We start from the raw sequence: 16,317 nt of genomic DNA on the forward strand, positions 1-16,317 counted from the left end.
ACTGGAGAGGTCAGGAGCCGCCGCTGAATATTCTGGTATGGGGCCGCCGCGCTGGAACATAGTGGAAAGCGCGGCTTGAAAAACGGCTCTGCAAGGTACGGCTCCATCATACTACTGGGGGCCAAGATGTCGACGGAGAGCCAGATGCATACGCTATGGAGCCTCGAAGGATATAGACATCCGATGCAAATTAAAAGACCCGCCTTGTCACAAGTGGTGGTCCACTACCAGGTCAAGCAAGCGACGCGTCAAGACGTGATGCAGAAAGACGTCGATCTTCGCCGACATATTGAACAAGGCTTGGGAGAGAGGGTTTTCGGGAGAAAAAAAAGTCCCTCTTCTAAATACTTTCTCACATTAAAGTTTTCTTTTTACAACGGTCCCAGGCTCCCACTATAAGACCCTGATAACAGATTGTTGAGATAGAGACTGAGTTCGTTGTCGCAGTCGTAGTCGAAATTCATCGGGAGCCTCATACCGTCGTCCAGGGTCGGATCATGCGCGGTCGAGGTCATTGGACCAAAATCAACAGCACTCGAATCATCCATCCGTCCACCGCCGACGCCTTCTTTCACCGTGCTCTCGGCGCCGTGGGGTTGGATCGGCTGTTGTTGCCGTGGTTGGAGTCCTGCTCCTGTGACAGAGGAAGCAAAGTTGTCCATGTCCTCTTGATACGGTTCGTCTACCACCCGGGAAGAGTGGACTGAGGAAGAACCCATCATGGTCGGGTTCACGCCAGAGCCCGTCAGATTCGGCTCCGTGAGGGCGCTGGTGTACGAATTCGAAGGCCGGGACTGTGACCCTGAAAGACTCACCGTCGTCGTCGTATCCGACTGCCTGCTGCGGACTTGGTCGAGACCTTGGGCACTTTGGCTGAAAGGTAGTGGTCTCTGGGCAGATTTGGCGGCATCGGAATCCCCTCCTCCTCCACCCCCTTCCCCCGATCGAAGAAGGTGGTCAAACCGATCCTCCAAAGAATCCAGCGTCTGCAACAGCCCGATCGGCGTGCCCCAGAACTTGATGAATTGCTTGTACGTCAGGCGCAGGACGTTGTACCTGGCCTCGGCGAGCTCGCGGTTGCCGCCCGAGGGCCCGAATTTCTTGTTGAGAAGCTGCACCGTCGCGGCGAGCCAGATGGAGGTGGCCAAGAAAGGGTTCACGTAGCGGACGTGCGTGCTGCTGCACCGATTGAGCAGGAGGACGATTCGGTCGGAAGCTTCTACGTATTGCTGGAGCCCGTTCGCGTTGGGCTTTTGCGTTACGCACATCAGCAGCGTACCAGGATGGCGGTTCGCCTCGGAGATGTCCCTGTCCGAGCCACGTCTTGATGAGAGATGAGGCTTGACGACGCCCGTACAGAATGTGTAATAGTGCGCGATCATGAACCTCGTCAGCTCCGTCAGAACGTATATGCTGTATTTGGCCTGATGCAGCATGCTACTGACAGGCAACTGATTGGGTTCGACAGACGTAAAGGCGAGCGGCTCGCCGTGATATTGCAAAGCGTCCGGAAGAGCCAGGAGAGTACACTGGAGCGCATGTGAGATTATGGAGAGCTGGTCTTCCACCGTGGTGTTATGTGTCCTCTTGTCGTCCTGTCCTTGGGTTGGAGCGGGCCGAGGCTGCTGCTGCTCAGGCTCACAATATGTCGTCGTCCCCAGCGCCCTTCCCAGATACGACGTCGTCTGTGCATCTCGAGTGAGCGAAATCACAACTAGATTCCAAGCTACGGGGCTTTCGTTGCCGCTCCGTTGGAGAAGTTTCCATCGGTCTGCGGGCTTGGCCGCTAAGAAACAGCTGGCATGGAATTTCTGCTGGAACCACAGTCGATCTTCAACTGGCAAAAACACTTTGCTTTGCGACCAGTTCAGGCCCGTTGGGACGCCCCTGACCGTGCTTGCGAAAGTGTCCATCTCCCACACGGCCCACCAGCAGCGTCTGCGCTCCTCTTCTTCGCTCCAGGCGAGGATATCGTCGGCCGTCGAAGGGACATGGTCGTGCTGCTTATCTGCATCGAGTCTGTGCAGATCCAACTCGTGCGCCACACGGATACAAGTCCCAAGCCACCTCCAAGCGCGGCCATGCACTCCCTTGGTCAATTGGAAGAAAGTCGTCAAGATGATGGCTTGCAAGAATTCTAGTGGGGGAGTGTTGTCTGAACACTGTGTCAATGATTCTTCTTCGAAACGCAGGGCCACTTGATGAAAGTGGTCGGCGCAAGGAATCTCGCTGGGCATCTCATCGAAAGGGTTGCCCGGCATGTGGTCTGAGGCTTCGTTGAGGAAGCGAGCAGAGAATGAGCACATGGACGCTAGAAGCGCATGTAAGTAGAGCGATGGCCCCATCGATCTCAGCTTCTGCGTAAAGGTGGGCCTATGGAATAATGAAAAGGCGGTCATGTTGGAGAAGTAGGCATCGATCCTTTTAAGAGAGAGCATGTCAGCCCGCGCGCGCGGGAACATAGCATTCGCGACGAGCACTCTGGTTTACTCACAATCTTCCAAGTACAGCGGGAGAGATGTTCAACGCATGAGACGTGTGCGATATAGCATCGGATTCGTCCATGGAGCAACTGATCAAGGCCTCGCCGAATGGCCCCTCATTAGGCGCCTGGCCCCATTTCGCTGGAGGCTCAACGAAACCAGAAGCGCCTAGCTGGGGAGCCATATTAGGCACGTCATGACAGTGGGTTGACAGATCTTGTCGGTTAACGGCGGTTGTCGTGATTGTCGTCCCGGGCGAGGGCATCTGAAGGGGTCGCGCAAATGTCTGGGTAGGCGTGAATAAGCTCGCTGGGTGACTTCTCCCAGATGTCGAGGTTTCGTCTTCATTGGCCATCGACACACTGTGCCATTCGGTGGCCGCCATTTCATGATGGCTTGTCTGCTGCTTGCATTCCTCGCTCCGAAATCGTTTCTTCTTGGACAATCGTGGTTTCTTCTGGGTCGAGCCTGAAAAAGAAAACAATTGATAGGGTACTCTGATCAGCAGTGTGTCGCAACAAAACATACAAAAATGCAAGAATTTTAATAGTACCCTTCTTCGGCCCAGGACGTAGTCTCTCCAGCGGATAGGTGCAGGTCTGAGAGCTTTTCAGACAGAGGCTGCACGATGGTATTTTACGATCGCTGTGACAAGTCAGCGCGCTGCGACGAGAGCGCTCTCTCTTCTATCAGTCATAGCTTCGCTCACCATTTGGCTTTGCGTCTACCACCAAGTCGTTAGCAAGGACATAGTTCAGTTTTCATCCAAGGGAGAAAAAAAAAACAAGGTGAAGCGACCGCACGCTACGTACCGTCGGCATGGTTCGCAAGAAACATCAGGCATGGTCAATGGCATCGTATTGTTGTTCGAGGCTCATCTACTGTACCATGTTCAAGAGTGAGGACCACAAAAGAAAGATTGAGAATATGATTAGAGGGTGGAAAAAATGGAGATTTTCAGTTGATTCGGTCCTCTCGCCTTGCTGTTCCCGACCAGCTGAAGGCAAAAAGTCGCCCTGTGGGGCCCCGCGCAAAAGTTTGGGGAGGGGAAAGAAAGCGATCTTTACCCGAATAGGCAAGTCGGACTCACTGAGGTTACCCCGTAGTTCCTGTACTCCACGTACAGTATTGCGGATTAATAACGGAGTAACTTTGATAAGCACAATCTATGCCAACGATCTGACTACCTAGGTACCTAGCTATGTCCGGCATCGCCTCCACATCCTCCATATCCTCTACTCCATCTCGCCAATGTTGGCCTCGACGTCAGGACCCATCCGGGTCCTCCCAAGATTCACTCTCGAGCCACGGATTACTGTACACATGACACTTGGAAGTATGGACAAATTCGAGGAGCCCACAATCCAAACTCAATATCAGCCTTGCGCCCACCCAATCAGGTCTGTCTCAATCTCTCTCTCTCTCCCCCTCTTTCAGCCCTAGCCGCCTACTTTCTGCACGCTAATGCTCTCCGTGTCGACTTTGCTGTTCAGATCTTCGACCTCTTCAGTCGGTGCCTTGTCCATTTGGTCTGCCTCCATCAGCCCATGGCCGTCTTTGGTCAGGTGGACAATGACGGTATCTCCGAAGATCGCTCCAACCTCTTCCAGGGAGAGGCCGGTGGTCTCGGGGATGTAGAAGTAGACAATCACCACAGACACGACGTCGCAAGCCACCCAGACCAAATAGTATTTCCATCCGATGTTCTTAAAGGCCGTCGCCGCCGGAGTGGTGTAGGTGATGGCGCCGATAAAGTAGGTGAAGAAGGTGAGTCCCAGCCCCTTGGCTCTGAGAGTCGTGGGATAGATCTCGGCGCACCACACAAACTGTGTTGGATCCAAGAAGAATCCGTAGCATACCCCGAAGAGGAAGATGAAGAACAATGCGGCACTGAGCCCCGGCTTGTCCTGCGTCCCGACGTACTGCCTTTGCAGCAGAGCCTCTGCCAAAAGACAAGCTCCAGTCGTAGGGATCCCGATCACTGCAGCCCCGAAGTCAGCTCTTAGAACTCCCATCGCAAGAGGAATCGCATCGACTCACAAAACATTTTTCGCCGACCCATCCTGTCGACTGCAAGACTATTTGCCCAATTTGCCGATGCCGCAACCACAATGTATACAGCATACATGAGCAGGGGCATAGAACCTGACAGGTCCAAGCTTTGGCAAATGAGAACCACGTAGTTGGTGATGCCGAGAATACCGGCCGACTGCATGGCGAATATAAGGAAGATTGTCAAGACGGCTCGCTTTCGCCAGGACGGGTGTCGAAACATGTCCAAATATCCCGCCTTGGTGTGCTTGTCGAACTCGACCTGTCTCGTGATCTGGATGTATTCGGCGCGCGCAGCTGTGTCACCGGGATCGGTTGGATCGTGATGGATCCTTCGAATAACGTCCCATGCCTCGTCTGTGCGACCTTTCAAGCTCAGATACCGGGGTGACTCTGGCAGCCACCAGACACCTGCAAGCATGAAGAGTGGCGAGACACAGCAAAGCGCAAGGGGAAGTCTCCATTGCACTGTCAGGGACTTTGCAAAGTAACACGCATAGCCGATCCACGCAGACCTGGAAGACATGTGTCAGGATCAAACAAGCGCACACCGAGCAAAAGGGATTGGGCGACTTTGAAGCTTACGTGAAATAACCACCGGCGAACCCCCCTGCTGTGAAGGCCGTGAGAGCTCCTCGACGATGTGGCGGAGCCACTTCCGAGATGTATAAGGGAACCAGCGCGAGCAACATCCCCAGTCCGAAACCTTGTAGGAAACGACATGTCACCAACATGGGGACATTCACACTGCCGGCGACCAATGCTGAGCCGATCAGGGAGCTGATGGCGGAGACAATCAGGCTGTTTTTCCGTCCAACCCAGTCGGCGAGCCATCCTTGGAAAATGGCGCCAAAGGCGGCACCTGCGGCAAATAGGGAGCTGACGGCTCCTATGATGCTGGCAGTGTACGAGCTCGTAGCTGTTGGGCGTTTGTCAGTGTGCGTGTCGCCTGTTAAGCTCTGTAGACAGCAAGAAAAACTCACGTTCAAGGTCAAAGTACAAGTAGAAGCCGGGCACCCCAATGGAAGTAGCGAAGATGGCGTAACAAAACCCATAGGTATAAGAGCCCAGGGCAACAAAGGCCACGATGAGCTTATTGAAGAGTGTTAGTTTGACCATGGTGAGAGCGAGAGATACCGAGATGTCTCTCTTGTCGCTGTTTTTTTCCGTTCAAAGTTATGTTTTTGGAGGTATGGTTCGTTGGGGGTCTCATGATAGTTCTATTTGTATCATGGCTGGCTCTAGCCACCATCACTAAACCCATCTTGTTTCTTCGTCTCTTTTCAGCCTGCGGTGCAATTTCCAGGGGGTGTGAAAATGCTCTGCGGGCTGATTTGGAGCCTGTGGGCTCCAAGCTGAGTTACGGGGTGATGCTAGAGCGATCAATTAGTGCAAGATCGGCAGTGTCGATGCCGAGATGCTTGGACCTATCATTCTCTCTACCAACCGAAATACCCCGTGGGGGAGCCGCAAAACATTTGGAACCACTCCGCCCAATGCGGATTGCGGGATTGCGCACCGAGAGAATCGAGGATAGCGACACCGGGCTAGTCTTCGTTCGCAAGCACCAAAAACGCTCAGAATTCCTCCGTTATCAAAGCGCGCTAAAGTTCCATTTTGGCCCGATGACAACATCGCAATTTTACGCCAGTGGAGGAGTTCTTCCTGGTCATGTCAAGAGAGGAAGAAGAGCCGTCTGAGGATTCTCGTCTCTCCTGGCAGCATCCCCAGCAGGGCATTCTACACGCAATGTCTGTGGTCCTCGACGAGCGAATAGGGTTGGGCACAGACAAGAGAAAACTTCCAAAAAGGCGATGAACAAAACCTCGTAAAATTACTCCGTCGTAGTTTGTTGCTCCCGAAGCAACACAGCAACAAAAGATAATCTGATAAGCTTGTATTGAAGCCCTGAAAGGGGCACTATGGGTAGAATTGCGATATCTAAGATGCATGATACTGCTGGCCGCCTCACTCATACGGAGCAAGGAATTTCCTGGCGCTGGCGAGCTCCCGCGTGATAACGTCAATGTGTGCCTGACTTCTTGGTTTAAATACACACTTGAACGGAGCTGGACCATGTAGTAGACCTTCGATATAGTTGTCGGGGTCCAGCTTGACCGGTTTCCCCGTGGCCGGGTCCAAACCGGGAAGGATATCAAAAGCCCAGAGTAGTTTGGCTGCGATTCTCCATTGCGTACGCTCTGCCAAATGGATACCGGGGCACATACGACGTCCACTGCCGTAGCCATAATGATGTACGATGAGTTAGCTTGTAGCCATCTACTTAGGATGAAGGGGGAATGCTTATCTCGGTTATTGTAGTCGGCGCCACCGGCATAGTCGTTGGCAAGCTTCGGATGGTTGATGTATCTCTCAGGCTTGAATCTATAAGGGTCGTCATAGCCAAACCGCTCCGCATGGTGCAGAGCCCATGTAGGAATGAATATAGTCGAGTCTTTGGGAATCAACATTCCTTCGTAGTAGTCATCTTCGGCCACGCGGTGGGGAATGCCTACAGGCGCCCTAGAAGAAAACATTAACAATATCTCCAAATACTGTGAGTGGCGACATACGCAGGACGCCATCTCATTCCTTCCTTGATGATGCAGTTTATGTATGGAAGACGATTGAAATCTGACCACTGGGGCATCCTGTGGCGGTGTGATTAGCACAGTAGATCTTGAGGGAAGAGAGAGCGAAGTCTACCGTTCTGTACCACACACAGCGTCCAGCTCCCTCTGAGCTTTTGCCTGGACGTGAGGGTTCATGGCGAGGCAGAGAACAAGGGTCAGCATCGTGGAAGAAGTCGTTTCAGCGCCACCCTCGACAAGCAAGCCGAAAAAGTGGTCAAGCTCTTGCTTGCTCAAGGGGGAGCCCTTTTCTGTGTACTCATCCAAGAGCTTGTCGGCGAGGGAGCCAAGGGAGGTCCGAATGTCTCCCCGTTTCCTTCGTTCGTCGACTCTTCTGCGCGCCTCGCTCCAGATATTGTGCATCACAGTCCCGGCGTATTTAGCTCGGGTTTTCCAGGGACACAGGAACTCGGGCAGATACTTGAGCACGGGGAACTCGTCCACTGGCGGATTTGCTCCAGGCTCCAGGCTTCTCCGAACTAGACACACTGTCAAAAACATGGATACCGTGCAGTGGTGCTGCTGGTCAACAATACCTTGTCCAATGCATCGTAAACACACTAGATATGTCGGTCAGTACTTTTCACAAAACCATATCGAGTGAGCACTTGTCTTACATGACCCCAGAAGTCCTCATACGACAGGGCTCGGTGACCGAATACCAGAATGCAAGCGATAGACGAGGTCAAGCGTTTCATGTGGTTATAGAAGTCCTCGGGCTTCTGGATGAGATCATTCAACAAGACCGTCACCCTGTCGAGGGGTTAGCTGCCGTACACTCAAAGCTAACAAGGAACGAAAGGCTCGGAGACACCCGCCGTCAGCTATCAGAAACCAGGACTCACTCGGCATCTTGAACGGGGGCGACTCTCTCGTCCAGTACTTTTGGCTAACACGACACGTTAGTTGTCTTTCCAAGTACGGTTTGAATAGGAGGGAGCCTTACAGAGAAATTGTGGGTGGCAATCTTGCGTTTGGCTTTCTGTCTTTCATGGTGGTCTTGAAACACAAGGCTGTCTCCGTGGGTAACCAGATCATTCACGAAGCTGTGAGGTCTCTCTGCGTAGAGCAAACCCTTTTTGTCTACCAGATCATGAACTGCCTTGCGGTCATAGAGGACGATGACATTGGAGGAAGCGAACTTGAGGGAATAGATTCCGCCGAACTCCTCGCCCCATTCCTTGAATCTGAAAGAAACCCGTTAGTTTGGCAGGTTATACACGAATCTCTTAAATTCAACTTCGACTGACTTGCCTTTTGTACATTCCAGTGATGGGTATCTGGTGAAGATTTCCCAACAAGGGTAGTGTAGGAGGCCCTGGAGGCATGCGTTTGTCTCTTCGCCCGATTTGAAGGATCCGGTAAATTCCATAGGCAACAATCGCAACGACGCATATGTACCAAGCGGTCGTCCCCTGGAAGCTCTTAGGCATCAAGTGCCAGTCCATTCTGCCGGCCTCTACCGCCATTGTCGAGTCTGAACTCCCGTGGTCAAAGGTGTAGCGTAGCGGTGATGTCGGCAAGCTTGTACCGTCGTAAACAGACTCTATGCAAAGGCTGAATCGAGAATGGGAATATGTCTCTGGGACTTTTTCTAGCTTACAGGTCTGTCTGGGGAAACTACGTTGGCTGTGGCGGTATATCTAGATATTGATCTTTTCCTACGTAACTCATGGGTCGATTTGCTCAGGAGCTGTGCGATCTTCCTCCCGTAAACGGCCCGAATTCGTCGATTCCCCCATGATGTTTGGCCCAGTGTCTCTAACCCACAAATCCAGATACTCGGCCCGGAGATCGCATTCTCAAGGCTGGCGGCACAATTTCATACTCCTCGAGACTTTTGGCCAAGACGACAGATCAGTTCTTTTATCTGACCCCTCCCCTGGCGCGGGGTGGTGTCCTGAGAGCAGCCATTTCGGTGCCTGCCACACTCTTGTTCCAAAAAGAACCATTCGCTCCGTAAGTGGAAGAACAATCTACATCGAAATATGTAACTATTGGTAACAAAAAGACACCTTTATCGCTGACCTGTGTTTATCGTCTACACCGAGGTGGACCCATAGAAAAATGTCGAGCTCAAAGTTCACCATGGAGTATTCTCGGTAAGCACAGTATTGGTCTGTTTGTACAATGGTTGCTAAGCTTACACTCATTATCAAGGGTGGGCCGCGCCGGACTAAAGGTGTCCAAGATCATTCTGGGAGGCATGTCCTTTGGAAGCAGTGAATGGCAGGACTGGGTCCTTGACGAGAAGTCCTCTCTTCCCATCATCGAACATGCCTACAAAGCGGGCATAAACACATGGGACACTGTAAGTCTTTGCATTCTATCTACACGATACATGGTCCCTGGTCTCATACAAGAACCAGGCAGATATCTATTCCCATGGAGAAAGCGAAAGGATCCTGGGACAGGCAATCAAAAAGCTCAAAATTCCTCGCGAGAATATAGTGATTATGACAAAGGCGTATTTTGCCCTGAGTCAAGACGGTCACCAGATCCCTTTGACCGAGTGCATGGTGAACGACGGGCATCTAACAAATCGAGTTGGATTGAGTCGCAAGAAATTGTTCGACGCCGTGGATGCTTGTGTAGAACGGCTCGGCACCTACATCGATATCTTCCAAATTCACAGGCTTGACAGAGATGTGCCCAAGGAGGAACTAATGCGGACGCTCAATGATCTGGTGAACTCTGGAAAAGTGCGCTATATCGGTGCCAGCTCGGTGAGTTTCTTTTTACTCTTATTTCCAGCAGTTCTGAAGACGGCCAGACTAATAAATGGTGGGACGTTTTAGATGTCAGCGTGGGAATTTCAGCAACTACAGGCAATCGCCGACAAGAATGGCTGGCACAAATTCATCAGCATGCAGAACTATTTGAACCTGCTTTATCGAGAAGAGGAGCGAGAAATGCTGCCATACTGTGAAGATACCGGCGTTGGAATCCTGCCCTGGTCACCCCTGGCAGGAGGGATGCTCGCACGCCCATGGGGTTCAACCACCAAACGAGATGAGACCGATCAGCATAAACTCCCCCATGGGATGGTGGAAGTACAGAAAATCATTGTCGAACGTGTTGAGGAGCTTGCACGGAAGAAGCGCGTACCCATGAGTGCTATATCCACCGCCTGGGTTCTGCGGAAGGGTGCCTGTCCCATCTTAGGGTTGACTTCAAAGGAAAGAATCGATGATGCGGTTTTGGCTTTGCAGGTCAATTTGACGGATGAAGAGGTAAGGTATCTAGAGGAGCCGTACCTGCCACGGCCTGTTACTGGATATTAGTTAGGTCTGAACGTTAAAACATACTCTCAAAAGCATCACCAGCATAGTCATAGCTCAGACTGCCGAGTAACAATGTACTACTGTCTTGATGAATTGAAAGTCTTGACCCCTCCCAAAGTCAGCCGCAAGAGTTGTGCATGTCTCTGAAGTTCTGCTACATCATTCTAGCTCGAGGTTATTGTCAAAGGGGCCGGCGCGAACCAAAATGAGGTCCGCCCGAAGATGAAATTTATCCGCCTTACCGGACTATCAATGGTGACCTATTAGGGCCGATTGTACATCATCATTGATGTGACGGTTGGTCTCGGGAGAAAAGCCAGGTGTAAAAACACACACTGGCCGGTTTATTATGCCCTGGATGGACATCTCCTGGCTCCTGCGAAGACGTCTACCTTGGGAGTCTGCAGATATCATCTCGTGTTGGAGGGTCAACAGCTCCGCTGTCGTGCTCAAATGGCAACCTGGACGTCGCGCCTCGCTATACTTGACGGCTTTCACTCATCCGACCACCTGTCGGGAAGTGATATAGATCTTGTCAGCTTACTCTGCTCAACAAAGCTTTGTACGATGATACCAAAAATGGTAAGTCTCCGAGAGCATCTCGCAAAAGCTGTCTGATTGACAATGCCTCTATCAGTCATCGATGGATCACTTTGTCGGGTTGAATCCTTTGCTCCCCTTGCTGTTTGTGGTCGTTCTCCTGTATTTTACCCGAAAATATCTACACAAGACCCGGAAAACTGAGGAAGAGGACGACCTAAAACGAGTTGATGGATTCAAGAGCGGCGGAAACTCTAGGAATATCGTTGAGCATATGAAATCCACAGGGACAAACTTGGTCGTCTTCTTCGGATCTCAGACTGGAACAGCTCAAGACTACGCCGGGAAGCTAGCGAAAGAAGGTCATTCTCGGTTTGGATTAAAAACTCTGGTCGCCGATACTGAGGACTATGACTACGAAAACCTAGTGGATTTCCCTTCGGACAGCGCCGCCATCTTTGTGTTGGCAACCTATGGCGAGGGAGAACCGACCGACAACGCTGTCGACTTTTGGCAATTCATTACCGACCAAAATCCTCCATTTGCTTCAGACAAAGAAACCCCTTTGAGTAGTTTGAGGTACGCCATGTTCGGGCTTGGAAACTCTACGTATGAGCATTTCAACGCCGTCGTTAGGAAGGTGGACAGTTGCCTAGAAGCTCATGGTGCCTCACGGCTGTGTGAGACCGGCGAAGGAGATGATGGCGGCAACAAAACTACAGAAGAGGATTTCTTGACCTGGAAAGAGACCATGTGGAAGCGTCTAGCTTCCGAGATGCATCTGGAAGAGTGCGAGCAAGTCTACGAGCCCAGTTTCGACGTCCAAGAAAAGGAAACACAGTCAGACTCACCTCTCGTCTACCTTGGAGAACCGAACTCGATGCATCTATCTGGCGAGCAGCGTGGTCCGTTTGGGGCCCACAACCCATACCTCGCGCCGATTGTCGAGTCCTTTGAACTCTTTACCGTGCCAGGACGAAATTGTCTCCACATCGAATTCGACATTGGTGATTCCACCCTAGCTTACCAGACCGGGGATCATTTGGGAGTTTGGCCCATGAATGCCGATGTCGAAGTGGAGCGCTTCCTGAGAGTGTTTGGTCTCTGGGACAATCGAAACACAGTTGTTGAAATCAAAGCTGACAGTCAAGGAAAGGTGCCTTTTCCGACCCCAACCACCTACGAAGCAGCAGTTCGATATTACCTCGAAATCTGTGTGCCTGTCTCCCGGCAGTTTGTTGGTATGCTGGCGCAGTTCAGCCCTTCTGAGGATGTCCGAAAGCAGCTGGCCAAGCTGGGTAGTGACAAGGAGTATTTCCACCAAGTAGTCGCCGCAAAGTGTCTGAATCTGGCCCAGCTTCTGGAGGCCACAAGTCCTACCCTCCCTTTTTCAGACGTGCCTTTCTCGGCTATAATCGAGAATGTACGCCGACTGCAGCCTCGGTACTACTCCATCTCATCGTCATCTCTGGTCCAGAGCCACAAAATATCCATCACTGCAGTCGTGGAATCTCGGCAGGTGGCTTCAGAGACAAAGTACCTGAAAGGTGTTGCAACAAATTATTTACTTGCTCTCAAACAAAAGAGATCGGGCGAAGTCAATCCAGATCCGTACGGAAGGACTTACCATCTGGAAGGTCCTCGAGGCAAGTATACGCTTAAGGTACCGGTATATGTGCGGCCATCCACCTTCAAGCTTCCCTCTGACGCCTCATTACCGGTCATCATGGTCGGCCCTGGGACGGGTGTAGCTCCTTTCCGGGCATTTGTCCAGGAGCGAGCGTTTTTGGCAAAGTCAGGCCAAGAAGTCGGCCATACAGTTCTCTTCTTCGGTTGCAGGCGGCGATCAGAAGATTTTCTCTATGAAAAAGAATGGCAGGTAAGGCAATCTTTTGGAAATCGCGCGATTGTTCCTCCCCAGGCTAAGCACAAGGAATCACAGGACTACAAAGATGCGCTTGGGGAGAAATTTCAGCTTTTCACTGCATTCTCCCGAGAGACCAGTCAAAAGGTCTACGTTCAACATCTCTTGGCCGAGCAGTCGGACCTCATTTACAGCCTCTTACAACATAAGGCTTATTTCTATGTCTGCGGAGATGCGGCACACATGGCCAAAGATGTCAATGAGGTGCTTGCCCATCTGGTAGCTCAAGGCGAAAAGATTTCATTAACTGAGGCTGAGAACTATATCAAAAGAATGAGGAATTCGGCTCAATACTTAGTATGTCTTTTCCTCTCCATACTACTGCTTTCTGACCGCCGACGACTCCGTTCTACCCCATACTAATGTTCTACAGGAGGATGTATGGTCATGATGCGGGTTCCAGAGTGCAGCCTAAATTTTTTACTCTCCGGGGTTGTGACTTTGCAGCTGGCGGGGGATTTGGGGGAACGCCTTCTAGACCGACAGGTAGATGGATATGTGATTATTGAAAGTGGATCATATCTCCGCAACTGTTTTGAACCCTTTGTGAATACTATGTTGCGATACTCCGTATATGCTGCGAAGCTACCATGTTCTTCTCCAGGATTCGTACGTAATGCCATTTTCCCAGCTGGTCTTTGTTGAGACTCTCCGACGAGCTGAGACCATTTCGTAACGTGAGTCTGCTACACGGGGCAATTATTTGATCTACCAGTTACGAGGGACGGTGCAACTTTTGGCAAGTCGGACCGTCAACGACAAAACAGTTATATGGTGCCAAAGAAAGCATCATCTGAGCGTTTGTCCATGCATGTCTGTAAACAGCAACGCTGTAAAGGGAAAGACGACAACTCTTACATTGCTGGCTACCGTAATACTCACGAGACGAGATGGCTCACGGACGCGTGAAAGGCTGGATCCAGGACGAGGTAAAAATTCCTTTTCCAAACGGACTTTTGCAGGGGAAAATCAACTTACATACTACTGCTACTGTTACAGGAGGAATATCAGGATATTGCTAAGACGCTTGGATTCCTCAATATGCCCAAAAGTACGGTACGGAATAGAGCCCAGAAAATACAATCCACGCTCAAATATGGAGGAAGCAAGTTGGCTTACTTTTTGTTTTGGTAATAGGACCATAAAGCGGAATTCGCAAAGGAAGAGGAGGAGATCCTCGAGCAGCTGTACAAAGGGTGGTTGCGCTACTGGAACAAGGAGTCGATGCACGACCCCGGGGCGAACCAATCACGCAGATTCTACGATTTTAAAGAGATGCTCAGCTACGATATGTTCGGGACCACCATCCGAGGCAAGTTCAACGAGCACTTTGAGAATGTGTTCCCGTACTACGTCGACGGCCAGATGGAATACAAGGACCTGGAGATCGTCGTGCTCTCTCCGACCCACGCCTTCACCACGTGCTATCAGCACACCTGGGGAAAGGCGGGCGGAGATCCCTTCAACATCACATTCCGAAGGACGGGGATTGCGAGGAAGCAAGATGGCCAGTGGAAATGGATCCACGAGCATCTTTCGTTCCCCGTCAACATGGCGACCAGGCAGGCCGACTACAATTGTGAAAGCAATGCTCTTGAGTCGTTCAAGTTTCAGGAATGACTTGGCCTTTTAAGGGGGATTGCATTTCTCATAGCCAGAATTGTGCAAACCTGAGGACTTGAGTCGTGATCGTTTTAGCATATTACTGACTGTGGCGATCTCTTGCTGGTCAAAAACCCTTGCCTCCTCATGTAAAATCTTGGTAAATGATCATTATTGATTTCAGAGTTACAGATGAACCAGGAGACTTTCTTTAAGCTACGGACTTTACGGCTCGTGTGAAAATAAAAATAAAAACACCCGCCTCTGGAGGCCGTTAATCGGCTCAATGTCGTACGTAGAGGGGGGATCAGAGTAACAGCCCAGGGCGGACAAATTGCACCTCATCCCTCCGATCCAGTCAATTTCGAAGCATTTAAGGGAAAAAAAAGACACGAAACTCACTCGACTTGATTGGGAAAACAGTTAAAAGGACCATAATTTGCGGCAGACGGTCTCGTGTCCAGAAGGATCTGTCCTTATTGCTCTTTTGTGAAAAGTCCAGACCCCCCCGCCCCTAAAACAATTTGAAACCCGCCAGCACATCCTTTTGCAACACATGGCTCCTTCCACCAAAACCCGGAGCGCGAGGACTTTCACTGCAGACGAAATCGTCAAGCACCGCTCAAAGGAAGACTTGTATCTCGTCGTTAATGGCAAGGTCTATGATGTGACGAGATTCGCAGATCAACACCCGCAAGTCAACGCCCCTCCCTCTGCACTTACCATGGAAGCTTTTGCTAACGAGACAACAGGGGTGGTCAGGAAGTACTCATCGACCAAGGCGGCGTTGACGCCACAGAGGCATTTGAAGAGGTGGGACACAGCGAAGAAGCACGGAAACAACTTGCCGAGTTCTACATCGGCGAACTGATGCGGCAGGTAAGTGGTCTCTCTCATTACTCGGAAGATTGAAGACCTACGAATTAAGATTGTCCACAGGCCGACGACGAGAAACTGCTGGCTGCGCGAGGAAAGGCTTACAAGAGCTATCACGATGACTCCACGTCTCGGGGTATGCCGACTTACGTATGGATTTTGATTTTAGTGGTAGCCAGCATGCTAGTCATTCTGGGATTACAATTTCAATTGCTATAGCTGATACTGGCGCGGCATATGCCACCAGTAGATTTGGAGTAATTGAGCTAACAGTCTGTGGCTTGTGAGTTTGACAGAGATGGTTGTCCGGATTAATGCTGTCCTCCCGCAAGATCTCCTTAAAAGATGTCACGAAGCGTGGCGTACCGACCTTCTCGCAGAGGTCCTGTCAGTACAGCCATCTTTCGCAATGGGGAAGCAAAGGGCTGCCGCACCCACACTCGAAGTTGCCAGCAAGCTCTCAAAGCATTCTTAGTCTGCCTCATTTCACGGAGACGAGTCCTAACTGGACATGCTACGTGGAGAAGTGTATACACCTGTCATGACTTTGCATGCCTCAGATCAAACTCCCCACTGCGTAAGCTGTTCAGGCCGAATTATGTATCAGGAGACCCAAAGTCGGAGTGTTGATTTCTGTCGAATGTCTTCAAACCAGAGCAAAGAGTGTTGTCACAAATCTAGAGTCTCTCTCTCTCTCTCTCTCTCTCTCTCTCTCTCTCTCTCTCCCTCTCTCTCTCTCTTTCTCTCTCCTCTTTCATACACACATCTCCCGCTCCTCCTGCACCCATACGTGTTGCATGCTGTGGCCGCGATCTCAATAAAACAAAAAATATCTATATAAACCTACACAACACATCCATCACAGACAAAGAACCAACAACACTCGAACCACATACACTAACACGTCACATACAATAAAAATATCA

The 16,317-nt window shown here is 51.0% G+C and overlaps 4 protein-coding genes across 4 annotated transcripts; 1 reads left to right on the top strand and 3 right to left on the bottom strand.

Moving 5' to 3' along the window:
* Positions 1-371: 371 nt before the first annotated feature.
* Positions 372-2,868, bottom strand: AYO21_09847 (hypothetical protein; the record flags this gene model as incomplete). The annotated part of the gene is made up of 2 exons (XM_022659776.1): positions 372-2,421; positions 2,495-2,868. 2 exons carry the CDS (start codon positions 2,866-2,868, stop codon positions 372-374), a joined length of 2,424 nt encoding a protein of 807 aa, XP_022507939.1.
* Positions 2,869-3,922: 1,054 nt separating this feature from the next.
* AYO21_09848 (hypothetical protein) lies at positions 3,923-5,654 on the bottom strand (the record flags this gene model as incomplete). The annotated part of the gene is made up of 4 exons (XM_022659777.1): positions 3,923-4,464; positions 4,524-5,050; positions 5,121-5,454; positions 5,519-5,654. The coding sequence occupies 4 exons, from the start codon at positions 5,652-5,654 to the stop codon at positions 3,923-3,925; spliced, it is 1,539 nt and encodes a 512-aa protein (XP_022507940.1).
* Positions 5,655-6,503: 849 nt separating this feature from the next.
* Positions 6,504-8,634, bottom strand: AYO21_09849 (hypothetical protein; the record flags this gene model as incomplete). The annotated part of the gene is made up of 9 exons (XM_022659778.1): positions 6,504-6,712; positions 6,820-7,058; positions 7,109-7,186; positions 7,242-7,608; positions 7,665-7,725; positions 7,783-7,918; positions 8,011-8,054; positions 8,112-8,352; positions 8,429-8,634. 9 exons carry the CDS (start codon positions 8,632-8,634, stop codon positions 6,504-6,506), a joined length of 1,581 nt encoding a protein of 526 aa, XP_022507941.1.
* A 598-nt stretch (positions 8,635-9,232) lies between these two features.
* Positions 9,233-14,533, top strand: AYO21_09850 (hypothetical protein; the record flags this gene model as incomplete). Its single annotated transcript, XM_022659779.1, has 10 exons — positions 9,233-9,267; positions 9,326-9,476; positions 9,535-9,891; positions 9,964-10,398; positions 10,618-10,659; positions 10,717-11,031; positions 11,087-12,868; positions 12,932-13,210; positions 13,913-13,969; positions 14,051-14,533. 10 exons carry the CDS (start codon positions 9,233-9,235, stop codon positions 14,531-14,533), a joined length of 3,936 nt encoding a protein of 1,311 aa, XP_022507942.1.
* Positions 14,534-16,317: the final 1,784 nt, after the last annotated feature.

This window comes from Fonsecaea monophora (genome assembly GCF_001642475.1).
Source record: "Fonsecaea monophora strain CBS 269.37 chromosome Unknown Scaff103, whole genome shotgun sequence".
Classification (NCBI taxonomy): domain Eukaryota; kingdom Fungi; phylum Ascomycota; class Eurotiomycetes; order Chaetothyriales; family Herpotrichiellaceae; genus Fonsecaea; species Fonsecaea monophora.